A 27,991-nucleotide genomic window follows, 5' to 3' on the forward strand; every position below is an offset into this window, starting at 1 on the left:
CACCTCCTCACAAGCTGAAGGTATTTATCAGGCTACATGGAATTAGTAACATCACAGTCTATGAATTTTTTTTTTATCATTATTAAATCTATCACAATCAGTACTAACTGCATATTATTATATAATAAATAAGCCTAATAATAATAATAATAATAATAATAATAATGATAATTTAAATAATTTTATTTGTTTATCCTTTTAGCATCAGTAGTATTAGTACTAAATGCACCAGAAAACAGGAAATCGCATCTGGATTTTATTTTTCTTCTTCAGTGATTCGACCACCATATCTTCACGTATTAGGGGCCTCACTTTACTTTCTTGCCTAGGGCCCCCAGATATCTTGAAACGGCCCTGCCCTGCACACTGGAGAAAGACTCACACGTATCTAACCTGTGCATGACAGTGACTTTGATGCACTGCTGGGTGTTGTTTGTGTGTGTCCACATAAGCAGCATGTTACTGCTGCAGCCACATGCAGCCAGAGTGGGTGATCTCAGTACTGAAATAAAAACCAACAGGGAAAGCAAACGTCACATTTGTGAGGTATGGACTGTCTTTAATCATTAAAAAAAAAAAAAAAAAAACACATGAATGCACTATCAGGTTCACCGTTGTTTTAATAAATTACCTGATTGGTGCAAAGTTAAACTGTGTGCTCAAATGTATTCACATGTGTTCAAGGGTAATATTAGGTTAAAAAAAACACCTTAAATGCATTAAAATCAACCTTTATTTAAGATATAAAGTAAAATATTAAGTTTGATGTATCTGTTAAAACAACAGCACAATGAAACAACAAATTACTGTGTAATTCCTTTCATAACAAAACTAATATTAAGAAAAAGTTAGCATGAAAAGTTGAGTTTTTGGGAAGTGTTGACATTAAATATGTAACTTCACAAGGCCAAAGAGTGGGTTTTCTAATACTGTTTCTTCATGTAAGCTCAGGAAAATCATACAGGACTCCAGATATTCACTCATGCACAGTTTAATAAAGAGTGATGTATTCACTGGTGAGTTCTACTGTTGCAAACAGATACACACAGAAGGACATCGGTAAGTATAACACCCTCTTTACTCTTAGCACAATGAGTGAAGGAGCACCAAAGCTGGTCAGACAAATGTCAAATGTGTTTTTTAATGTAAAAAAGCTTGACATATTTTAATATGGGTTCACATAAACTGGCTCAAGGCTGTAAGGATACAACTGAAATCTCATCCAAACTACACATCTTTTGGTTAATCAAATCTGTCATGACTGTATTTACTCAACAGGTTATTTTTTTAATGCAGGGGTAAAAGAGGCTACAGAAAACGGTCACCCATGTAGACTCCTTGATTTCAGACGCCTATCCCCCCCCCCCCCCCCCCCCCCCCAAAAAAAAAAAGAAGGAGGGGAGGGGGGAGACAGACATGCTGTGACAAAAAACGACCAAGATTCATAAAACACTGAGGCTAGTTTTTAGCCCAGTGAATTCCTTACAGATGACACATATGTTTATCTTCCAGTAACACACAGCAGCCACTGTGAGCTGTGATATTTGGACGAGATCTGAGCTGATGTGGAGCAGCCAGAGGCGCACAGGCGTTGATTCCTCTGTGGTCATGCATGTAGAATCACAGAGAGTGAATCTGAGGAGGCTTATCAGTGGGAACCATGTGTGCGCAGTGGGCAGCGTGATAGAGCTGCATCCTTGCGCTCGTGGCCGTCGAGAAAAAAAAACAACAAAACAAAACATGCAAACGGTTATTGTATCTGTCGCCACACCCTTCGCATAAACCCAGACGCGGTGCGGTAGCGTAAAAGAGAGCGTTCTTGTGTCTGTGACAGCGACATGACAACAGCCGGGGGCTATGGGTGAGCGACAGATGAGTCACACACACACACACACATACATATATAGACACACACTACCCCAGCCTACCCCCTTTTTTTACGCATAAACCTGCTGCGTAAACAGAAGGTGCCAATATTGATTTGACGAATGGGATTATTGTGCACAAGGATGCGCGTGTGAATGGATGATGGGTGGTGATGGTGCACGTGGGGCCAGTTTAAGAGAGGTATTTAAAGATGTGGACACGGCTTACTGTCAATGCGCATGATACTGCGGTTCCACTACTACGGCACGCTCCAACTCACCTTGAATCGGCGCACGGACGCTCTCCTGTCATTCGGGTGCGGGGCGTACGAGGAACCAATACACGCCCCAAAGCCTCAATCAGCAACCAATCCAATGACAGAAGAGGCGGACCTGTGGCTGCATTCTCACACTTGGTTTCACTATGCGCTCGTAAAACGGCTCCGTCTACTACAAACGCGGCGGTGCAGGTGCTCTGTCTCTTCGGGAGAGGATGCGGATGGAAGGACGGGGGAGGGAAGGGATGAAGGGAAACGCCACGAGGAAAGAAAATAGGATATGAGAAAGGGATTTTGCTAAGAGACCGTGTGGTGCAAGGTCGAATATGAGAGATTGGTTGAACGGGGCACTTTGCGTGGTAATAGCTGGTCGGCAATAGTACTATGATTTGGTATGTGGCCACTCTGATAGCAAGTGTATTCAGCACCAGAGGAACGGCCGCTCAAGGTGAGTTGAAGTGCAATATATCTTGTGCCGCACATAGCATATGATTTGTGGTGTCTTCGTGTGCGCATGGTGCTGTTTTGTGCAATCGCATGACATTTTTTTTGTATGTTAGGTCATATGGACTGTGGGGCTATTTCATTCTAACAAATGGCTGCATATCTGATATGTCACGTGAAAGTTCAGCCCTGCTTAATTCACATCAGAGCAACAATGATTGTTTTGAAATGGCCCAGCTCATGGGATAATTAACATACCAAAATCTACTGTCCAACAATGGTTGACCATTACAAAGATGTGTGAGTGTGTAGACATGGCTGTGGCTGTGGGTAAGGCCTGTACTGTGATTCATTTAAGGCTCATTTGTCTAATACAAAAAAAGAAAGTAAGAAAGAAAGAAAGAAAGAAAAAGAAAAAAAAAAGAAAAAAACGACGAGCAGAATGGAAATAATGGTAGCGCTGCTGAGGGGAAATGTGTGCAACGTATCATAGCAAGCAGTCCCATTTGAGTTCTCCAGAGAGGGGTGTGACCGTCTCAGCCCTCAAGATGGAAAAGTAACTAAATAATGCATCACGTGTCAGATAAAATGCACTCTTGAATATGACATAGCACGTTGATACATGCATGGAATTCATATACTGATTTTCACGTTGGATGTGGAAAGGGTCATTGTGTTGTATGTGATGCATGGTGCACATACAGGCTGCAAGACGCATCTAGTGCTGATCTAAGTGGTTTATAGACTAATCATTCCCGGAGCAACAAACTGTGCACAGTATCCCTTTTGTTTAATATTTTTTTCCTGAGCTCTGTATTGACCCATGTACTTACTTAACCTTGCTTTTCCAGTCATGTCCAGATGAGGGAGACATGTGCCAAGCTGTCGCCTGGTAACTGATCCCAATGACCCCTCATACCCAGTCAGAACTGGTCTGCTCACAAGTCTGGCTCCTCTGTGATGCCAGCTAGGTCTAAACTAAGCACAATATGAAATTTTACTCTCATGCAATGGCACAAATTTGATTTACAAGCACAGATCCTCTCACAGTATCATTGTTTAAAGCACAAATTCTCCATTTTATGAAATCGGCTTAATATTATCGACCCAGAGGTGTTGTCTGTATTGGTGCTGCGCTGGTGATTTACTATGAACAGGGTTGCAAGCTGCAACAATGAGTCACAAATCATGTCCTAGCCTGTTGGTAATCCGAAAATTACAGCCTACTACTTCTTATATCACAGAGTGCCCGCATGTAGTGTCAAAACTCAGTCTGAGCAACTCTAACTGTCTTATTTGTCATCATCAGCTTACAGTACTTACATAGTTTACATTTCTAAGCTGCACAGTCACATTCATGATATGACACTACATGGTTTTGCACTACATAGCATGTTTATTTTTAGTCATCTGTGTAAGTAAGTAAAGAAACCTGATATTTCATACAAAGCTGCAGATTGCATGTTTTTCTGTTGAAATCGTTATAACTTTTCACAGTTGTTAAATCTTTCTTTAGTGGTAAAAAACTGAAGTGTTTGACATTCAGTATGCCTTCAAATTAATGGATCTGTTTCTGAAATTATATTATATTATTCATTATCAGCTCATTGTCTCAGAGGGCCCTCATAAATGCATAATTGTACTGGATGTTTAGTGTGGGCTTTTTGGGAGGAAAATCCAGTATGGAACAATTTTGCTGCTGTGCACGGTAAAGTCAGACTGTAGCTGACATTTTCTGGGGACACAAGTGTTGAGTGCACTGTTGTGTTAACCTATAGATTTACTGTTTGATCAAATAATTTAAAGCAGCGTATGACTTTCATCACAAATGTTTCTTCAAATTTGTAAAACCCCAGTGATAGCTTAATTATCACTAATCCATTAGTCTTTCTGTGCTTACACACCTGAATCACTTCCTTCACGTTGAACAACTTCAAAGATGACATCACAAGTGGTCCGTTTGTTTACATACCAAACTGATGCGTCACTCGGGCCTTTTTGGTAATTTTCTTGGGAAGTGCATTGTGGGAATGGGAATTCCGCGCAGCAACAAACATGGAGACAACGAGCAATGAAACCATGTCCACTACTGAGTCCAAAGAAATGGACGGAATCACTGTAAGTCAACTGTCATCTTATAATACAGGGTGTGTGATTGTGAAAAACCATACTTAGACATCAGTTTCATGGCATTTTCGGAATATGTCATTGTGTAGGCTTATCATACATGTACTGTAAGGAGCGAGTGAGCGATGAGGGCCTGGCCATACCATGTACATTTGCGAGGTGTGCATGATAAGCCTGATGTCTACGTATTGTTTTTCACAATCACACCCTGTATTATAAGATGACAATTGACTTACAGTGATTCCTTCCATTTCTTCTGACCCGGTAGCCGACACATTGCTTGTTGTTGCTGCAGCTGTGTGGAATTCCCATTCCCACAATGCACTTCGCGACAAAATTTCCGAAAAGGCCCGAGTGACGCATCACTTTGATATGTAAACAAACGGACTGCGTGTGATGGCGTCATCTTTGAAGTTGTTCTGCATGAGGGAAGTGATTTAGGTGCATAAGCATGGAAAGACGAATGGATTAGTGACAGTTAGGCTATCACTTGGGTTTGACAGATTTGAGGAAAAACTAGTGAGAAAAGTCATACACTGCTTTAATGGTTAAACATGAAATAGGGGCAAGTTGACACTCTTAAAGGAGGCTGTGGCTAATCACATGTATGTATTAACCACTTTCACAAACTGTGATGTAGGCCTCATCTTTCTGAAATATTAATTAAAACCTAGCAAGTGGTCACCTCTGCTTTTCTTTATACTACACTGTTAATTAAAAAGATTCTCTAGCTGTTGAGAAAATGTAAATGATAAACTCAGACGTCTGTACTGATAGGGCTTTTCCCTAAAGGAACCAATTAACGACGTCAGTCAGTGAAAGACAAAGTAGCTCAGGTATGAGCAATCAGTCGCGCTGAATGGATGGTCAAAGATATTTCCTTGTGCCAAGTGTTCATCAGGGAGGCAGCATATGGTCAGGGAGACTCTAGGTTAGTTCAACAAAGTCAACGGTGACTTGGCAACAAATCAAGGTGAAGCAAGAGGGATGCTGATGGCAATATAGAAGTAATTAAATGTCATTGGCAAGTGTCGGGGAGTGGTATATTTGAAGGACTATTTTCAGCTTCAGTCACTGATGGCAGACTGACTCTCCCCTCAGTCCTGTCCTGGGACCTCCTGTTTTTAAGTGTGTTTTCTTTTTCTTTTTTTTCTTTTTTTAGCTGGCTTTTGGCCAGTTGGTATTCATCAGTAATTCCCTGCTTGTGAGCTTGCTCCTTGATGTTTCACAGAATCCCATTCTCCCTCATGAACCATGTCTTGGCACATTTGCTCTTGTTGCTGGGTTTCTTCTAAAAGCACACTCCTTCAAAGAAAAGATGTGGAAGCAGACAGTATTTGTGAAGGTGTCAGAACTGTCACTCACGTAGTTGAGGCCTCCCAGTAGTGTTGAGGCGGTGTCTGCAAGTCCACCTACTGTCTCTGGAGTCCAGATTCTGATTGTGGGTCAGATAGGCTGGGCTGTCTGGAACTGTCTAGCACACTGTGAAAGACCGCTTTGCATGGCTTAGTAAAAAAATACTACTTTGTATAAAATGTAATGTAACTTTTAAAATGCCCAATCACAATAGTTGACTACACAGATGTCATAAAATAGCTAATTTCTAGTGTATACAGTAAAATATACTCAGTCTGTCTAGACTTTGAGACTTCTTGTAAGCCATCCTGTCTTCAGTGTTATTTCTCTCAAATTTGTCCCAGTGGCTTTGCACATGGACCAGAAATCTGCCAAAAGAAGGCTTTCCTGCATTGTAAAAAGGTGCAAAGAAACAAAAAGAGTGATTGTCAAATTGTAGAACCAAGTTTTTTTTCTTTCAAAAAATATATAATCACTATTTGTGCCGCACAGTAATTTAACCACATATATTTATCTCAGAAACTCACAAAAACATTTTGTGAAGTAACTAACTACTCCTCATTACTTATAATGTATATAATTTACATATATATATTTTACAGATTTGGAGATCGTAATGCATGTAGGAGACAATCATTGTTTTTTAAACCTCTTCTTCAATGCAGTTTAACATTGTTTTCTGATTGGTTCTATGTTAGTTGAATAGAAAAGAATAGATATTTCATTTTCTGTTAAGTGTATTTGTCTAAATGACGCACATTTCAGTAGAAAAATGATTGAAGACAATTTTATTAGGCGGGCCAGGTCAAGTTGTTTGAGTCTTGACCTCTGAGAGCTTCAAGTCCTGGCTGTAATGCAGTGTGTTCCACCAAATGATGGGCAGTAGATAAAACACTGGCAAAATTCTGTAGTGCATGATTTTAAGTGAGCTGTACTCTCTGCACTGGCCTGCTATGAACACATTTATATTTGGATAGTTTACATCCAAGCTATAAAGGAAATTGGAAGCCACGTCAATAATGCTCAGTGTTTTCCCTGTTGGTAAATGATATAAATTAGCAAAGTGGCTGTTTGTTGGACTGAAGCAAACAAACAGCAGACAAATGCAAATAAAGTCTCTGTAGTAGACTACTACTGTTAGCAATGATTGTTGATATTTGTTGCATAGTGACAGAGTACTATATGTAATTAATGTTTCTGTGTAGGCATTACACCTTATACTGTACAGTGTGTTGCTATAGTGACAGAGCAGTAATTGCTGCTACTGTATGATGTGTGTGGCCTCATTGTAACTAAAGCTCACTCTACTGCACCTGACCTGTGTCTGACATACCACCATTATCACATTGCTATTTCATTCATCGATACCTGTTATTGCACGTAGTGTTATGCCGACATCTGTAAGTGAAAAACTGCACAATTTTATAAAAACCCTTTAGCTACTTCACACCCCTGTTTCATTTTGTCCAGTGAAAAGAGAAATTCCTCTGCAAGAAATTACTTTGTGACATTTCTAATCTTCTTTGTAACCAGCTTTTTCCAGTGTAACCAATCCAAACTGATTTATAATGTTTAAAATATTTACTTCACTAGTTCTTCTTTGCTGAATTATCTCCCTTGACTCGGTCAGCAAACATACAGCACAGCCTCATCTCTCCTGTTAATTTTTTTTTTTTTTTGCTATGCTGTACTTACTCGCTCACAATCATGAGAGTAAAGCTTAGTAATGAGCTTAGAAAAGGGCCTGCACTCAAGCTGTGGATGGCAGTCTCTCAGTACTGGGCATGTGCCAGCTCTTTCTGGTGATGCCCCCTCCCTTGTTCCCCCCTCCTCTTCCTCCCCTCTATGCTTGCCTCCCTCAGCCAGTCCAGTCCCAGCGGAGTCTCCTTGCAAACAAAGCCTGCAGCATTCTGGGAAAGCCAGTTTTTCTGATCATGTGGGTCTGGTTGGATGGGCTGCTCTCCCGGACGCTGCATCCTCATCTCTTTAAAAATATGCACAGTTATTACCACATAATAATACAGATATCATGTGAGGATACGATGATGTCATGCAATTGACTCTCAAATTAAGATATTTTCCTGTGAGATGAATCTTTTTGTTGCAAAGTCTGATAAAAATATTCAATAAGGAAACATGGAGATGAGTTCAAAGTAATTTTTCATTTGATATCATGAATAATGATGTTGGGCATGCCAGTCTTTCTTTGTCTTTAGTCAGAGAGCCTTTTCATGTACCTAAAAAGAAAGCTGAACCCTGGATATTGCACATTTTTCCTCTATTTTTTTTAACAACACTTACATGCATCTGCCAAAGACGTACTTATATTACTGAGGATAAATGTTGCATCCACATTGAGCCCACTTGTGTCAAACTAAAGCTTGAGAGTGAGGGAGGGAGTGAATGGGAATTACAGTATGTGGAAGTGGATATATAGATTGAAAGATATGAAGAGCTGATGCCTGTGTGTGGCTGAGCTGCTTGCATGTAATATAGTAACTATCATATGGCTTTAAGTTCATTTCACCTTTTTGGGCTTATGCATATAGGTGTTTTATTGGTGTATTTAACACCATCATAAGGAGATGTAATCAATACTGTACCATAATACCGTTACTTTGACTTTAGTACTGGCTCTGAAATACATTTTGCCCATTGTAACTAAACAAAATTACTGTGTAAATCTTTAGCTTTATTTTTAAGCTATGTTCTCATTTTACAGACTTAAATAAGTTTTTACACTCAGATGTTTTTTTGACAGTGTCTAAGCAATTCCCCTGGTGCATATAATTGTAGATGTGCAATATAAGTGTAAAAACGACTGTAAGTGATGAAAAATTTGCAAAAACACAGCTGATGGATTTCATAGATGCATGTGATCCCCTGTTTCTCTGATTCATCCATGCCTTTCCACCCTTTTCTACCTCTGTCTCACTTCTGTATGTGTGAGAACAGGTCCATTACATCCCTGACCTGGTATTGTCCATCACAGGGGGGTGAGGAGACCTTTGCTATTAAATAGAGCTAAATAATGAAGAGACCACATCTATCTTGCAGTGCCCATGAACAGAAGTGAAGTAATGGACACTGAGGTCATTGTCTTATAGGGCGGGAGAACACCTTCTGGTTCTGCAGTCTAGGTCTAAAATAGTTCTGTAATGCACTCGATCTTAGCAGTTAGCAATGCATGTGTGTTATGTAAAAGGAGGTGTAATCAGAAAGGGCAGATATGGTTTTATGTTTACTAAGAGTTGTATTGATTGTGGATTGGTGAGTTTAAAGGAGTGATATTTTGTTTTTTTAGATGGAATTATGCATTTTAAAACATTTCCCTGTGGTCTACATAAACTGTAAATGCTCTGCTTGGGTCTGAATTCTTCATTAATTCAACTCCACAGGTCCATCTTCAACCCTATATCTGAGTAATGACACCAGAAAGTGCGTTTTGAGCGCTGGCTAAATATATGTGAGCTACTTCACACCCCACCCCCTCCAGGTTGTTAGCTGTGGTGCTCTGTCCCATTCAACCAACAACTGAACATTTTAGGTAATCGGCTCAGAGTTTGGACATATTTTCAGTATGGACTACAGCCACTGCCGCTGACAAACAATGATGTCGTACTCTGAGAAATGTTCGTTGGAAGTCTTGACCTTATATGTGCAAATGTCATGACGTAACTAGTTATAGACGTAACAAATTAAGCAGAAATTAAAACAGGTTGTAGAAATCCACTCAGTTTTTGCCAAAATGAATATAAAGATAGCTTTGCAGCACCTGGAGGGTTCAAATTCAAACTTTTTGAACTATTAGGGTCCAAATACACAAATAAATGTACCAAAGACTAATAAAAGTGGGTTTAGCAAAATATGACCCCTTTAATTTAGACAAATTACCTTTTGGTATAAAATGACCATTTTGTACTTGATTAATAATATTAGTGTAACTCATGTAAAAATGTCCTAATTTGACAGTCTGTAGTGTCTTAAATATGATGTTTTTTATACTTTTTCATGTCAATTCTAAGTGTAAAATGACAAAAATCAGGAATTTTAAATCAGCAATTAGCTCATTTGATTATTTTTCAAATCGAAGAGTGATTATTTTTTATTAGATAGATAGATAGATAGATAGATAGATAGATAGATAGATAGATAGATAGATAGATAGATAGATAGATAGATAGATAGATAGATAGATAGATAGATACTGCCAATAATCAGTCTTTCAATAAATCAAACAGTCAGAATGCATAAATGTGTAAATTAATCTTGATACTATTGAAATTAGTTGTTTTCATATGTATTGGTGAGACAGAAAGGAACTCAGACAAATGGCATGATCATGAAACCAAGGCAGTTGTAGAAAATGTAGCCATCATGAAAATGTGCTTTCTGTATTGTAACTTCTCAAAATGTCTCCTGTGAAAGAGGATATTGTGTCATCATTCAGTCAGACAGAGAAGCTGAATCCATATCCAGTTAAAGGTAGAAACAAAACAATTTCCAATAAGTCACCCAAATAACTTTCAGAATCATGTGTTTAAAGTGGATTCATAATCAGGCCCTATCCCCAATATCCTAAATGTGATCAAAACTATGATACCAGTATGCTGCCGTGCCTGGAAAAGTATTCTGTGACTCTAAATTACTGTGTAGGTTTGGAATCTGTTAGCGTTCAGTGCATCTGTAGTATCCATTTCAGAACAGCGTCAGTTTGCAGTATGTTTGCAGTCTGGTGTAGAGATGTTGTATATGTGAATTTTACAGACCCAGATTAACAGCGATATGTACAGATGCATACAAGTATCACCCCAGTATCACCTCTGCACATACATATACACACACGGACAGCACACCAACATACACACACGCACACACACACACTCTCAGGCCATTCTCTGATGTGACCTTCAGCACATGCAGGCTGGCATTCAATTACCGCCCCGTCAGTGGCCCATCCAGCCCAGTGGCTGCACGTCCTTGAGATTTAGCCTTCGTCCAGTCTATATTCCATTACATCCTCTACATCAAGAGCTCTGTCCAACATAAAGCGACCCTCATATCCTCTTCACAATGAGACAAACACCGGTTCTCAACTCTGTAGTATCTATTACAGAATCACAATGATGAGCAATGGTTACCATCACTCATACACACAACTGAATTTAAGCATGAGCTAAATATTAGATTTTACTTGTACTAGTGTCAAGAAACAAGTTTAAGCACTCCGGACCAGAAACCTTAAGTATTGCTCTAAAGAAATTGACTCTGCATGAACTCCCTTGGTTTTTATGTTTTCTCTCAGTATTTTCTCTCAACATTTAGCGTGTTATTGAACCTCATTTATTTCAAGACATTTCGCAGGCTCTGTTCCGCCTGATTATTGCCTAAAATTGCTTTGAGAGTCTATTTACTGTACAAATCTGTGACCGTTACTGGAAATACAGTGCACACGTATTGTACATATTGTGTGAGACCCATTTTCAGCTACTGCCACTTGAACACGTTCTGAGTTGGAATCTCTCATGTATTTAACCCCCCGCATCCCCATTGTAGTGATTCATGAGCTGATCTGAACAGCTGCTGATTGACTTCAAACAAACACCTCTTATTCAATTGAAGACGATGTTTCTTGCGTCAGTTAATGTTGTCTTTCTATTTTGTTTTCTTACTTCATTAAGTTCATATTTTTCATCTATGCCTGAATAATACTTTATTTTTTTAGTAAAGAATTAAAACACCTGTTTAATAAGGCATCCGTAAAGATTATTATAATTACTTAGTGAGCAAGAGCAACGTACTCAGACTAACTTCCTGAGGCGTTCTCTGTTTAACCTCTGCCAAACACTGAAGAATTATTCCTCCTGTATTTTGCTTTTGTACATGAACTGCCTTCAGTTAGATGATTTATGTGACAGCAGACTGAAATGTTACTCTTTAGGAATTCACAATCATAGCAGTAAATCCACTATAAGCTGAGGATAGATACATAAAACATATTGGTCTCCTGGATTTATTCGCTGTTTGACTAATTCAGATCTTACTCAACAGATCGCTACCTTCATGTATTTGGAGGAGTTCAGCTTCGCTTTGCAAACTTGTGTTGGGTTGACTTTTACAGTGCCAAAGCCCTCTTAATCTGCCATCATTTCTTGGCTGGATCGATCCCTTTCACATCTACTGTGGTGTTTTTGGAAGAACTCGGAGCTAAAATAAAGCACAGAGCATCGTATCACATTTATGTGTTGTTGACAGCATACATATTTTCCCCTGAATAAGCCCCCGTAAACCCCAGTGGGTCAGCGGGCCTCCATTAAGGAAATGAAAATGGCAAAAGCTGTGACCAAGCATGTGCTGATTGTCCCCTCATGAGGATCTCATAAAGAGATTTTAGAATTATTAGCTCTGTCATATATTATCTCAAGTCTTTATCGCCTTCACTGTCAAGATGTGCTTTTCACACGACCAGGATCCAGAAACCTGAACCTGCAGCCTACACTTATGCAACCTGAGCTGTCTGCAGAGAAACAATGGATTTCAGCAGCATGCACTGTTTGAGCTTGTGCTTCATGTCAAGTGACTCTACTTACTCAAACCAAACAATGTTTCCAGTGTGTCTGATTATGGATGGGAGTCTGCTCTGTTTCTTGTCATGGCCAGAGTAGACTGTACTGGACCGAGAACTGGACTATCATTGTCACTGTGCCCTGAATATTTACGTCAAAATACTACAAATAAGGGGAGTAATGTACCTGTGTAATGCATTCACACTCAACATTTGACCCATCAGATGAAAATCTGCTCATCGAAGAAATATGCTCTTGTACTGCAACATTAGTATGTTTTTAGGAGCAAGTTAAAATGATCATTTAACCTTTAAAGACCTGGAACTACATTCTACTTCCACATTTAACTTTTCCTGAGTGATTTATCACCATTTATTCTAATATTATCCCCTGAATTTTGCATTTTTCACCAGGTGTTTTCCTATTCAAAGGTTATTATATCAAATCCGAGAAATCTGAAGAAAAACAAATTTTTTCAGCAAAAATATTTCATTAACTGAACATAAAAAACAGTTTCTAACACCTCTTCTATTGTCAAACTACATGATTTTCTGCACGAGAATCAATGCGGCAGAAAATGATAGTGTTCATGTTCACTATGAAGCCTCAGAACGTCCAAAAAAGACACATCTGATAACTCTAAAATGCTGATAAATTGCATTTTTCCTGAATTATTTTGCATCTATTTCTAGCATTAGTGGTTCAAAAGTAGGTTCAGTAGATGCTGTTGGTAGATGCGACTGTTTAGGTCTTAGGGGTTGTGTGTGCAGCAGCTGTAAAACAAAAAAAGAAAGCTAAATTAGCTGGTTTTAGTTTTTGATTTTTTTGTAATATATTCATCAAATATTAAAAACTTCCATCCATCCATTGTCTTCTGCTTATCCGGGGCCAGGTCACAGGGGCAACAGTCTAAGCAGGGATGCCCAGACTTCCCTCTCCCCAGACACCTCCTCCAGCTCTTCCGGGGACATGTATTAAAAACTTCATGATGCATTTTATATTTTGAAATTAATCCTATGTTCACTCAGATCTTTTTTGTTTTTTATCTCTACGTTAGTCTTCATTCAGAGCTGCAGAAGCCAAAATCAGAGGGAAAACTGCCAGAACGTGAAAACACATACCTTCCTTCTGTAGCTCTCTCCTCTCAGTCCAAATCATAAGACTAAATATAAAGATAAATAAATTAATAATGTTTCAGGCTTCTGTAGAAAAAGATGTCCAAGCTTCCATGTCAAGCCATAGAGTAGAGCAGTAAAGTATGAGATGAGTGGTCATTAATTACAGCTGTCAGTCACCTATTTACTCCCTTTGCCTATTTGAAAACATCTGTGATTAGGCAATATCTGATATCTGCATCATAGAGTCTGCAGGAGTTGGTAGAATCCTTAATTCGTGTCAGACCACATGTAATACATACCGTAATTATGATTTTTCTGTTCAGTAAGGCCAAAAAACTATGCAGCACTGCAGCTTTAAGTTCTGTTAAAATTGTTGATAGTCTCATAATTGTCCTACTAATGAAGAACCCCATAGCTGATGATCTTGTTTACATCAATACTATGCTTTGCAATGGAGGTTTCCTATCTCCTATACTATCTGTGCCCTGGATACATGGATGTGCATTCATACTGATTGGCCAATCAGCCTGCAGCCTCAGCCAGCCATCAGCCACCCACAAATTAATTGGTGTCAGTTTGGTGGCAGCTGCAAGGTTAGTTTGTTTATCACTAGTCATTATAATACTGAACAATGTGATTGCATACAGTGGATTTTCCTCATTGACAGAAGTCTTGTTGCCTAAAGACAGCTTGTGGAAAGTATGGACAGAGGAAAGAAGGTTAATTTTTCTGGTGAATCATCCATTGAACTGCATCCCAGTCATTGCAAATACTGCAAAAGACTTGTTGGAACCTGCATGGACCCAAGATTCACCCAGAAAACAGTTTAGTTAAGTGGAAGACAAATCATGGTTTGAGATTACAACCAGTATGGGAGTGTGTGAGAGATCTGCAGTGTGTGGCAACATCAACAGCCTGAAGTATCAGGACATTTTTGCTGCCCGTTACATTCCAAACCACAAAAGAGGGCAAATTCTGCATCGGGATGGTGCTCCTTGTAATTCAGCCTCTACATTGAAGTTCCTGAAAGCAAAGAAGGTCAGAGTTCTCCAGGATTGGCCACCCTAGTCATCAGACATGTACAGTATTGAGCATGTCTGGGCTAAGACGAACAAGGAGGCTTGAAAGACGAAACTGAAGAATCTTGATGAACTCTGGGAGTCCTGCAAGACTGCCTTCTTTGCCATTCCAGATGACTTCATCAATAACTTATTTGAGTTGCTGAGACATATGGATGCAGTCCTCCAAGCTCATGGGAGTCATGCACAACATTAATTATTTTTTCCAAGGCACCATGACTTGTAGCATGTTTGTGTGTTCAAAACAAAGTATGCGTATAATTTTTACATTATTTTTATATGTGCCAAGATTTTTTTGTCCAAGCAAAATCTGATCTTTCTGTCCCAGTTAAATGATAAAACTCAATGAATGATACAAAACTTTATTTTGGTATAAGAATATTCTAAATGGGTTTTCTCTCATATAAGCCATTCCTGATTCCAGCTGATTAACTACAAGTCAAGTTATTATTTGTTGTTCCTATAACGTGGATAAAGGACAAGGCTTTTGTCAGGGACTGTTTTCAACTGTAAATCAAGACAAAACACATTTGAGGTCTTTATCATATCATTATCATGGTAAGCAGCAACTGTGCTTTGAGTTTAATATTTTTTGAAGCTCTAGAACTGATATTTACTTTTACATAAAAGAAAAGAACAAGGAGAATTAGAAGGAAAAACATCAGTGCCATATGCCTCATTATAATCCCTGTATGAGGTGTTGAAAGTGGTGATTAAAATCTCTTTGAAAGGTGTTTAAATCAGGATGCAGTGAAGCATGCTCAGGTGTGAATTTCAGACTCTTTTCAAGACTAAAAGGATTGCTTAAGGAGATATAAGGAGATATCAGATTTTTTTTATGTTTATGACTATACAGGTTACTTCAGATGCATTAAAAGCTCATGGTTTGTGCAGACTGCAGGGCAGTGTCATGCCTGTGGATGGTCTCTGCAGCAATCATTCTCAGATGTCCTTATGCATGTTATAGTTTCATTGTATTGATAAAAAATGTGTTTGTTGATGCTCCACATGATTATGTGTGGTTTTGATGGACATTGGATAGTCAACTTTTTCACTCATAATATGCATGGAAGGCTGTGTTGATTCAAATTCTGTCTAAGGATTTGTATTCCTGGCTTTCATCAAAGACCTACTGGGCTGTCAAATGGTCATGTGGCATTCACTGAGTCATGCACATGTATTTTATTTGGTGTTGCTTATTAGAGCTCTGGCTAGCATAGCATAGCTACCACATTTTTCCCTTTTTACCACGAGGCACACTGGCAAAGCAGATTCCAAAACTAAGGCTTGTAACTGGCAGACCACATCTCCACTTTAAAAAGTGTAATTTGATTAAATCTGCTCTGCTTCAGTTCAGAATCTGCTCTGGCTGAAACGAATAAAGTGGATTAACTCTATCACAGGATAATGCAGATTAAACTGGTAAACACAATCACTAAGGGATGCATATGGCCTTTGGTGATGGAGTTCAAGCATTATTTTTCACACAGACCAAATGGGTGAAAATATTTGGGTTTTAATTCCAACTTACATCGCTGAAAAAGCATTTGCAGCAAAGCGTTTGCACTTCATATTAAATTTCCATGTCACACAAAAGTAGTAGTGTTGGAACATTTCAAAGAGTAGACAGAAGGTAATTTCAGAAGGTATGTCTGATGCTGCTTCCATCCTGAGCCCATAATACCTCCACATTCCAAAGTATTTATTGTTCATGTAAAAATTAGCCTGGTAATGCAAATGAAACTGCTAATGAAAGTGTTAAGTTATTCAGCTGGTGCTTCTCTAGAGTGAAACGTCAGCATGTCTCTTGATCCCTGAAGCGATTTTCCCCCTGGGCGAGGGCGGGTAGTCATGCTTGCACTGACGGTGGAGATACAGCCGGTTCAATGAAAGCGGGGGTGGCAGCTGGAGAAAATCCATTCCCAGAGTAAGTGTTCTGCTGAGGCAGGTATACCGACCTTTCAGTCATCTGATAGGTCAACGCTCGGCAGCATGCCTGGACATTCGTGGCTAAACGCCAGGACTGGTGGTGCTCATAGTAAAGCTCATCTGAGCTGCAGCCAACTATGATCAATGGAACCCTTTGGCAGCTCATTTACAGTACAGTATGGCACAACCACAAAACACTCACCAGCAGATGCAGGTGACAGATGACGATTGGCCATTTCGTGGACAGATGAAGAAAGCTGATGAAAGGTTAAAAGGTTTACATGGTGACGATTCAGAATCTGTGCAGCTGTCTGATTCTAGACCAGGAAAGGTTTACGTGCCTTGAGGAAAATGTGATTCCAATATGTGGTAGTTTCATCAATGGACCTAAATTGCTTTCTAATTATTGTTTGTAAATTAGTCTTGGATAACCTACAGTAGATATTCTTGCTTAGTCTGCAGGAATTCTGTGCAGACAAACATTAGTGAATTTTATTCTCTTGCATTTCAGACTCCAGCCTAGCTGAAATAAACATTAAAGTATGCAGCCGTAGTAAACCCTGTTTTTCCTCTGACTGAAGGTGCCCACGGAGTGAGAGAGGAGCCCCGGTTTGTGACGGCGCGCGCCGGAGAGAGCGTGATCCTGGGGTGTGACGTGTCCCCTCCCCTGGACGGCCAGCAGCCCCCCTATGTGGTGGAGTGGTTCAAGTTTGGAGTGCCTATTCCCTTCTTCATCAACTTTCGCTTCTACCCTCCTCATGTGGATCCAGAGTACACTGGTAAGATATCTGCGGATGTGTTTTCATAAATGTTCTGATCATTTGTATTGTCCTCACACCCTTAATAAAACGACTGTAACATTACTTAGAGCACGTCAATACATCCAAAATGTGACACAAAATCTTTTGCGTAAACTTTAACATTCACAACAATTTGAATGTTTTAATCTGTTCCAAAACCCCAAAACACAGATATGTGTGACATTTTCTGAATGTGTAGAAAGTTTTTAACATAAGCAGAAACGCATGTGACCTGCTAATATGTGTTTTAGCTGGAGTAGCAGCTTTGGAGGTCTGCAGATTCTCAGCAAACTGAGCTACAACTGTGAAAAAATAGAATTGCTGTTTCCAGTAAAGTAGTACAAATACCCATAACTACTAACGCTGCTTCTCTAAATACAAGTACTAATAGTGGATATACTACTAATGGAGCTGTTAGTACCACAAAATAGAAACCCCTAGCATCCATGTAACTATGTGATAAACACTATCACAACTATATGGATAAATGAATAATAATGGTGGAGGCAGGAGAGAAGCACGACGTATCAGGGAAGTCTAGTAATGACAGTGGAGTCGATATGTTGACAGCAGCATTTCACAGTACATACTGATACTGGGGGGCATGAATGATGTCAAGACAACACACACGGTGGTGACTTAATGATTAATTGATAATTAGAGTTTCTTTACGGTTTAAAGCAGGCAAAGATTTAAACAACATGTCAGTAACACAAACTATTATAAATCCACTTTGTGATTTCATAGCCCTGAAAATATTAATAATGTTTTGCTCCAGAGGATGAAATAGTTGTGCTCTCTGTACATATCTATGACTTTATATCATAAATAGTTCACGTCTACAAGATTTTCTTAAAATGTCTTAAATGCTGAGAGATTCCATATAAATATATCAAACTCAAAAGTCTATTTTGGTGTGAAGGTTGACCTGCTATTCCAGGATAATACAGTGTGTGTTTTCCTTTTAGTAATGTATGATTTAAGCGTAAGGACCGCTCCAGCACCTTGTCTAAGCTGCCAAGAGAAAGACTTGGTTGTCTTTGTAGGTGGTTCTGGTTCTTGACTGAATTTCTTCCTCTTCTAATATGGCATTCAGACCTGCTGCCTCTGAGTGCAGAGAGGGAAATAACTGTGTCTCAGCAATTTGCTGCTGCATTGTACATACATGCTGCACAACACACTCCAGTGACAATGCAGCACAGAGCACCTATGGAGTCGATATTAAAAAAGTGTACGTACATATAGAACAGGAGTAATAAATCAAGCCAGTCCTGCTCTTGTGAAATCACAAAAGTATATCTAGAGTTTAAAGGAGTGTTATTTTGCTTTTTTAAATGGACTTATGCCTTTTGAAACATTTCCCTGTGGTCTACATAAACTGTAAATGCTATGCTTGGGTCTGAATTCGTCATTAATCAAACTCCACAGACCCATCTTCTACCCTATTTCTGAGTAATGACATGAGAAAGGTTGTTTTGAGCGCTGTCCCTTTAAATGCACATGAGCCATTTCAGGCCACACCCCCTCCAGGCTTTTAACTGTGCTGCTCTGTCCTGTTCAACCAGCAACTGAACATTTTAGGTAATCGGCTGGAAGTTTGGACATATTTTCAGTATGGACTTCAACCGCTGCTGCTGACAAACAATTATGTTGTACTCAGAGAAATGTTTGTCGGAAGTCTTGACCTTATATGTGCAAATGCCATGATGTAACTAGTTATAGACGTAACAAATTAAGCAGGAATTAAAACAGGTTGTAGAAATCGACTCGATTTTTGCCAAAATGAATATAACGATAGCTTTGCAGCACCTGGATGTTTGAAATTCAAACTTTTTAAACTATTAGGGTCCAAATACACAAATAAATGTATCTAAGACTCATAAAAGTGGGTTTAGCAAAATATGACCCCTTTAACCTCTGTCATACTAAATTAAAAAAATATCAGAAGGATGGTTGTAACACAACCATTACATCAGTCATAGAGAAGAACCTTGTTCAGGTACAAGTTTGTAATTATTTTAACAAAAATGTTCCTCAAAATGAATGTAAAAGTAGTCATTGTTGAATAAAACTGTCCTTAGTTTATGTTTTACAATTCTGTTTGATATTTTAGGATTGATATTACTCATGTATTAATGTCTGCTGGAGGGTTCAAATTCAAACTTTTTGAACTATTGGGGTCCCCAAGTACACAAATAAATGTACCAAAGACTAATATAAGTGAATTTAGCAAAATATGACCCCTATAAGCAATAACCAACATGAACTTTCCAGGTAAAAATGTAGGTTAAAGTACAGCATATCAGCGACTAGATATTTAGATATACCATCACAGCGTATCCACAATAGCATCCTTCCTGACAGTTTCCTTTGCAGAGACTCCTCACAAGAGGGAACTGCTTCTCCTCATGTTGCTTCAGTATCTGTGACTAGATGTTTATCTGTCAGAATGGGGTCAGAATTATCCTTTCCTGTTCCCACCTCTTTACCACATACAAAGTCTTCCTGACCTGATAATATGCTGTGAAATAAAGGCAAAGCTGAGGGGTTCATTTCCCTGGTGTGAGTTTCCCACAAGCGAATGAAACGAACAGATTTATCACTTGAAAATTTTTCAACAAAGCAGGGAGTGAGAAATGTGTAAATAATATTGAAGACCTCACTGAAATTTCTCCCTGTGGGGCTTTTCAAGAAGGGTCATCACTACAAAGAAGCCTAATGGCAGTGACTCACTGTCTGGGGGGAATCCGTCTTTTGTTTTGTAGTGGCTGCAGTAGATCCTGTAGCTGCTGGAGCATTTCATTGTTTATTTTATCCTGGTGACTAACAGCAGGGTATGGGCGAACAGAGCTTTTAGAACAGCATCATACTCCACTGTGGTCGCTCAGACTCTGATGGGCCTCCGCCATGTGGCGTCAAGTCCACTGTTGAGGAATTACCAGTGAACAGATGCAACATGAATCTGGCCAGTCTCATTACATAGATTAAAGTGTATTCTGGGGATTTCATGTGCATGGTGACAGTGTGATAATGACACTGGACTAGAAATGCGCTTTGAGACGTTTAATGGATCCATACGGTCTCAGAGCTCATTTAGGCGATTCACAGGAATTGTTATCATGCTACATAAAGAAAATTGGTGAATAGGGTAAATTGTTATTAAATTATTCTAATTTTTATTACACACCAGCTTCAACAGAGGAGATAATCCATGAAAACTCCACATACCATATCGACATATGGAACTACAGATACATAAGTCAAAAAACGGGTTCAGTGGAGTTAAATTTGCACACAGTTCAGTTTACAGTCTACTCATTAAAATAACTGTACTATATTAACCCATTAAGACCCAAACATCAGTGACCAAAATCATGTACTGATATAAAATTTTAATAACTGCTGATCCACTAATCCTATCAGTCCATGTAAATAATTGGTGTAAAATGTAGTTTTACAGCTTTTCATGATCATGGACGTTCAGAGTCTCTGTAATGAACATGGAAACACCTTCGTCTTCTACAAAATTGATTCACTAGTAAAACCCATAGAGTTTGACAGTGGATGGAGACATTTGGTTTATGTTCACATAATGATATATTTGCAGAGAAAGTCACTTTTCCTTCAGTTTTCTCTCTTTCTGATATAATAACCATCAACTTTAATCAGAGCTTTAATGAACATCTACATGATCAGTAATTTAAACATTGGAAAATACACGATTTTCACTGAAAAAGTGCAAAATTCAGAGAATAATATTATAATAAATGGTGAAAAATCACTTAAAAAAGATGAAATCTAGAGAGAAATTTATTTGGGAACTACCACAAAAGTAGCACTGGATCTTTATGGGTTAATTTAGTGATGTATATCACATCCAAGAGGATTTGTTTACTCATTCCAGCTGTGTATTTTCCCTGTCCAGTTCACTGTTAAATGGGGAATGGTACATATCTGCATGTAGTCCGTTCTTTTTTGGATCATTTTGCCTGTTTGCCCTGCGGTTAAATGGAAATTAAGACATTTAAAAAATATCTATTTTTGTGCACGCTCAAGCAAAGACGCAATCAATAATTTAAATATGCAGCTTGTGAAATTTTAGTGTCAGATTCTCCTGCTTTGGGACACGCCGTTGTAAAACTAAATTGTATCTCTCTTAACACCAGCTTTAACTGGAAATCAGATCCTTTATGGTCATAGGAAGACATTCACTAGTATATATGCACACCAGGCTATAGTGATGTACAATGCTACAGACCTATAGTTGCTTTAAGGTTTGCTTAATTTTTTCTATATGTTGCATGGAAATTAGATTTATAGTGTATGCACAACATTAAGTGTATCACTAAAAATACTATAGTTACAATTTTGCAGGAGTAAAAACATCAGTCATCCTGGTTGTCCTTCCAGTTTTCTGGCTAAAATGTTAGCAAGTTAACTAAATATTTTAGATCCTGCTCCTGTTTTTTTCCTCCTGATTTAACTTCACTATAAAGTTGTTGGTTTTTTTTTTTGCATTTATTTTGATTTTTTCCATTTCATTCCAGAGCCTATTTAGTATACTGGTAGTTTTTCATCCATATAAATATGTCAGGAGAATGGAGATATTGTTAATATTTTTAGTCATACCTGTACCTCCGCTGTTACATTTCAGAATGTGTGAGAATGTCAAAATGGTAAAGAAGGCTGAAGGCCTTAAAAAGGATATTTGTGCTTATCAGATTGTCTCAATTGTGATTGAAACCTTGTTAATTGTTTTACTCTCAGAGGTAATCATTCCAACTTTAATGAAGTAATAAGCTGGATTTGTGGTGGTGTAATAAAGCACAACCTTTCCTCTTTTCAATTACAGAGAAGTGAAAGTACATTATTCTTATTAGTATGATTTTTTTTTTTACAAGGTTGAAAGATTTGAATGTGATGTAGTTTTGACCTTTGGGTGTTGGTTGAGGTGAGCTGTACATTGTGTTTGTTCTCAAAGTCTTACAAAAGAGGAGGCATAAGCTTTGACCCTTATACTATTTTTATTGGATTTTTTTGTACATTTTCATTTGCAGCTCTTGGGTCATTGGGGTTGTTTTCCAGTGTACCACAATGCCGACTTTGTCACATCAGATCTTTAGAATTACCTCTTCAAAGCTTTCCTACCTGTCAGACCCTGTGATGTGATCTGAACAAGGTGTAAGCGCCTCTGTTTTCACAGTAGACAGAACCCTGTATGTCTAAGTGGTGAATGCCCAGGGGCCCGGTCATGACGTGTGTACAGTGCTGTTAACTTTGTCTACAGCAGCACCCTCTCACTCCTTGACAAATGGGAGTTGAGGTTGATCCCTACCCTTCACGCCACCACCCACCCCACTCAGCACTTCAATAGGCAGGCAAAAATAGACCTGACTTTTTAAGTCTACCCTTTTACTGCAAGACTGCAGTCCCCACTCTTTTCTCTTCCCCTTTGCTTCATCGATTTTCTGCTAACAAAACCCGTCAGTTTTCTAACCCAACTATGGCAGCAATCCCAGGATCGGGGCGTCTATCTATTACATTTATATATTGTGCTTGGGAGAGCAATTCAGCCCACCCTCAACATCAGTATATTTACCTGACACTCAGTCTGAAGTAACAGGAAACAGTACTTACAGTACATCAAAGTTTGGAAAAATGCTCCATCTCAGAACACTCGTCAGACAGAGCAGAAGCGAATGTTTTAGTCTGTTGGGCTGTCAGAGGCAGCCATGTGAGCAGTGGGCTGGAAGCCTGAAGACAGACAGCTTAGCAGCTGAAGATTTCACCATGCCTGGTTTCCGGAACTTCTCTCATCCCTTGTGATTTTCTCCTTTTAGAATTCCAATTTATCCTGAGCCTTGAAGAAAAAAGAGGGGTGGGCATGGAGAGGTTTTATACGAAATATATGATTTCTGTGTAGTAGAGGGCCGGTCTGTTCCCACAGTGACACCACATACTTTATTTTAAAGGCTCTGAAAGTTCAATCAGCATCCACCATGAGGTGTGGGTTCAGACACACAACTCTCTGCCAGTTACAAAAGTTTTGGTCATTTCACATGAGAAATAATTTTTAATTTTTAATTTCCTCTGTGCTTATCTTAATAGTTTGAAGTGGGCAGCGCTCCAGGAATAAGTACAGAGTGAGATTTAAGTCTAGTCTGTTATGTGTCTGTTAGTCCCTGTCAGTCAACTCCAATGAAAATACATTTTTACACATGAACAAGCAGCATTTTCATTTGTTTATAGAGATATTGTATATGTGTGTTACAGATAAATAAGATTGAAATCAATTTTGGTCTCATTATGTTAATCATAAATCTGCACGTTTCAGGGCTTAATGGTCACATGAATTAGATACATTTATGGTTACTCATAGTGTTATTTGTGTTATTTTATACAACTTGAATTTATTCTATGTTTTTGTTCTTTGTGTGTTTCTATTTGGATTAAATCTGATCTGAGATGGCACTGTAACTCAGTTTGGTAAGACTTTGCAGATTTCTTTAGAGTTTGTTTGCCCTGTTCTAAGATTTATGTGAGTGATTTAAATCAGTACACTATGGTTGCCAGTGTTGGGCAGTAGCATCGCTACTTGTAGCGAAGCTAGTAACTAACTGCAATTCTCAGTAGCTTGGCGGTAACGTCACTATTTCCTGAATCAAGTAATGTTTCAGTAGCTTAACTCTTTTATTGATCAAATAGCGTGGTAATGACCACAGAAGCTATTTTTACCTCCGCCAAGAAGGTTATGTTTTTGCCAGGGTTTGTTTGTTTGTTTGTTTGTCTGTCCGTTAGTGTGCAACATAACTCAAAAGGTTATGGACAGATTTGGATGAAATTTTCAGGGTTGGTTGGAAATGGGATAAGGAAGAAATGATTAAATTTTGGTGGTGATCGGGGGTGGGGGGGCCCACGGGGGGGGCGCAGACCAGAAAATTTCATCAAAATCTGTCCATAACTTTTTGAGTTATGTTGCACACTAACGGACAGACAAACAGACAGACAGACAGACAGACAGACAAACAAACAAACAAACAAACCCTGGCAAAAACATAACCTCCTTGGCGTGGGGGCGCCCACGGGGGGGGCCACTGATCAGCCTTGGCGGAGGTCTGCGCTCTCCGAGTGCTTCTAGTTATATACAGTGGAGAAGCAGTTTGTAGTCTAGAAAAATGCTATTATATAATACACAACACAAGCACTCAAGATTGTTTAGAACGGGGCCACACACTTTGTCTATACGGGACCCGGAGTGTGCGTGGTTTACTGGAAAGTCATTGTGCACATTCTTGGAAGCGCCGTGCCCATGCTCAAGGACCGCGTAGCAGAATCCGGGCAGTGTTGGAGCTTTCCTCCACTTCCTTACTGATGTTCCCCTACCTCCTGCCGTGTCATCGCTGTCAGTACCAGTGAGCGGACAGTGGATACAGGATGGAGCGGACCAGGTGCGTCATGTGGGGCTGAGTTTCCATGGAGGAGTTGGAAATGAGACCTGCACCACACACCTGGTATCACCCTGGAGCACCTGTCAGATGACAGCGTTCACTTCAATGCAGAAGCAAACGGTGTTCTGCTGAACATCGGATGGTTGTTGGCTGAGGTGTGTGGACGGTGATCACCACAGGCTCTTTTCTGAGCCGCCAAACCCACAGTAAAGAGCACTACAGCCAGTTCCCCTCTGCTTCTGTGGTTCATGGCTGTGACACAAGCACCAAAGGAAGCAGTTTGTCAGTGGTGTAGTGGTCCCTGGAGAAGGGGTAGACACTCAGTTTTTGCATTTTGTTTTTTAAGTAGTCCAGAAAAACGCCCTGTTTTAGAGACAGTGACATGTAAGACTACTCTATTCAGTTTACTCCAAAAAATCTGTCAGAAGTATTTGGTCACTATTATAAAATTATCATGACTTGATTAGGAGCAGTTTGTAGGTAATAGGGGAGAGTGGGGTGATTTATGCCAGGGGGGAAGTACTGCCACCCCTTGTTTGTAGAAAACCATAAAATAGAAATTGGTCATGTGACCAAGAACCATCCATTTTACTCATCCTACAAAGTAGAGAGACACATGGCACGAGAGGTAAGCACATTTTTGCTCAAAAAACTGTTATTTTGCCTTTCAAAGTAAAATTTCTAGATCAATGTTTTTTGATTCTTGAGTCTATACAATTATAGACCAGTTTAAAAACATTTCACATTTGTTGTAATGCTTTAATAGGCTACACAATGAGTCTGTATGTGATACACATGATGTTAGCTCTAAACTGCTGGATCATGCTAGTTTTTCAAAATGGTGGGGCTGGGGTGATTTGTGCCAAAGGGCCTGGGTTAAGTTGTGCCAGTAGCACAAGTCACCGCTTATGATTATTTTCAACAGATTATTTTATAGTAATTGTATATTGAATGGTGAACGGTGGTGCAGTGGATAGCACTCGTGTGTCACAGCAAGAAGGTCCTGGGTTCAATTCCAGCACCATTCGATGTGTGGAGTTTGTATGTTCTCCCCGTGTCTGTGTGGGTTCTCTCCAGGTACTCCGGCTTCCTCCCACCATCCAAACACATGCACTGAAAGGTTAATGGGTTAATCTAAACTGTCCATAGGTGTGAATGTGAGTGTGATTGGTTGTTCGTCTCTATATGTCAGTCCTGTGATGAAATGGAGACATGTCCAGGGTGTACCCCACCTTCCCATAGGTAGCTGGGATAGGCTCCGGCGACCCCTGTGACCCTAGTGAAGATAAAGCAGGTTCAGATAATGAATGAATGTATATTGTACGCTTACATTTTATCACTAAAACTATATGACATTCTTAATTTTAGACCAAAACCCATCATGCCATGCACTTATAAACAGAAGACATACAGGGCTGTAGCATCGACAAGTGGGATGCTAAGTAGTAGGCCGGATCTAGACTGATCAATTAGAGCCTTTGTGTTCACATGAAATTATTATAGCCCTTTTTGAAAAAAATGTGGACCCCATAATGTGTGCTATTTTCTTGACATAGGTATTGAATTATGCGATCACATAATGGTGTTTTTCTGGAGGGGAGTGATTTTTTAAATCATGGCTCCAAAAGGTCATGTACAGTCATGGCTTTCACAAGTGTTAAAAAAAAGTTAATTACTGCTTCACAAAAGTTAAGTAGAACAGGCTTTTAGAGCCTTTATGTTCATAGATCATAATTATCACTGCAGGAAAAAACATTGTCAAATGTTTCATGCTGGTAAAGTGACTTGAGCGTTGATTTTCTCTTATGCTCTAACCTTTGCTGCATGGAGTTTAAAATACTATGTAGCCATTAGTGCACTTGATTATGCGTTGAATTATGCGATTGCACAGTCACATTTTTCTGAAGGGGACCGAGTTTTATTCAGTGTTTAAGTGGCCTCTTATATGTTAAATATGACAGACCGTATTCTATGTATGTCAGCGGTCATCTATTGCCAAAGCCTTTTTGCCTGAAATGATTCACAAGTACCATATATTGTGTATTTAAGTTTTTTGTGTTTTCTCAAAAACTAGAAAATATGACTTATGTCAATAGTTTAATAGGGTGACGATATTTAAATAAACCTTAAAAGAGTAATTTTTGTATTTCATTTGTCTTGCTTTTATATAGCATTACAGTTTATGAGATTAAAATGTTGTGTTTTACTTCAATAATCACCGGCACAATTTACCCCAATGTATTCTCCCTAAAGGTACAACTTAAAGGAGCTTCACATGTAGTGAGTTACTTCTGTGGTGTTTGTGTAACTTAGCTTGCTACATTTGACTGGGTGGTAGCTTCTGTGTAGTGAAGCTTCTTTCATGGCAGAGTAACTGGTAGCTTAGCTCACTACATTTTCCAAGTAGCTTGCCCAACACTGAAGGTTGCACAGTATTGGACAGTAAGATATACAAAATCACACAGACAAAATCCAATCTATTGTTTACTGAACTGAAAACATTAATTTGAACTATTAAGTTAACAGTCTACGCACAAACATTAATTACAGATATAATTTCTGTCATGAATCCACTGAGATTTAGCCTTATTTTTAGGTGTTGTGTTTCCTCTTCGTAAACATGGAACTCAGGTTGACTGAAGCCTCCAAATTTCCCATAGATACTGTAAATATATCTGTGAGCTCCATGTGAGAGACTGGCAAACTGCTCAGGGTGTTTTCCTGCCTTCCATCCCGTGCTTGGACTTTATCCAGAATGTAGTATTTAAAGTAATACATTGTGAATGGTGTACCAGGAGAAAGAAAAACACCTAAAGAATGACTGCATTTTGCTCCAAGTTGGACTTTGTACATCACAATGAACTTGTTCTTACAGTATTTTAACCCATACAGACCCAAAGGTCCACTAGTGACCAAAAGCATCTACTGACCTAAAATGTTTAATACATGTTTATCCATTAATCCTATCAATACATGTAAGT

General features: G+C 39.1%; 1 protein-coding gene across 4 annotated transcripts in view; it reads left to right on the forward strand.

The window, feature by feature from the left end:
* The first annotated feature begins 2,326 nt into the window (after window positions 1–2,326).
* igsf9ba (immunoglobulin superfamily, member 9Ba) overlaps window positions 2,327–27,991 on the forward strand; it is a 70,966-nt gene continuing 45,301 nt past the window's right edge. For all 4 annotated transcript variants that reach the window (XM_030152442.1, XM_030152443.1, XM_030152444.1 and 1 more), the window contains exons 1-2: window positions 2,327–2,591; window positions 17,344–17,541. In XM_030152442.1, the coding sequence (XP_030008302.1) occupies window positions 2,528–2,591; window positions 17,344–17,541 (262 nt within the window). In that variant the 5' untranslated portion in view covers window positions 2,327–2,527. The remainder of the gene's footprint in view (window positions 2,592–17,343; window positions 17,542–27,991) is intronic.

Source organism: Sphaeramia orbicularis, chromosome 13 (genome assembly GCF_902148855.1).
Source record: "Sphaeramia orbicularis chromosome 13, fSphaOr1.1, whole genome shotgun sequence".
NCBI classification, from domain to species: Eukaryota; Metazoa; Chordata; class Actinopteri; order Kurtiformes; family Apogonidae; genus Sphaeramia; species Sphaeramia orbicularis.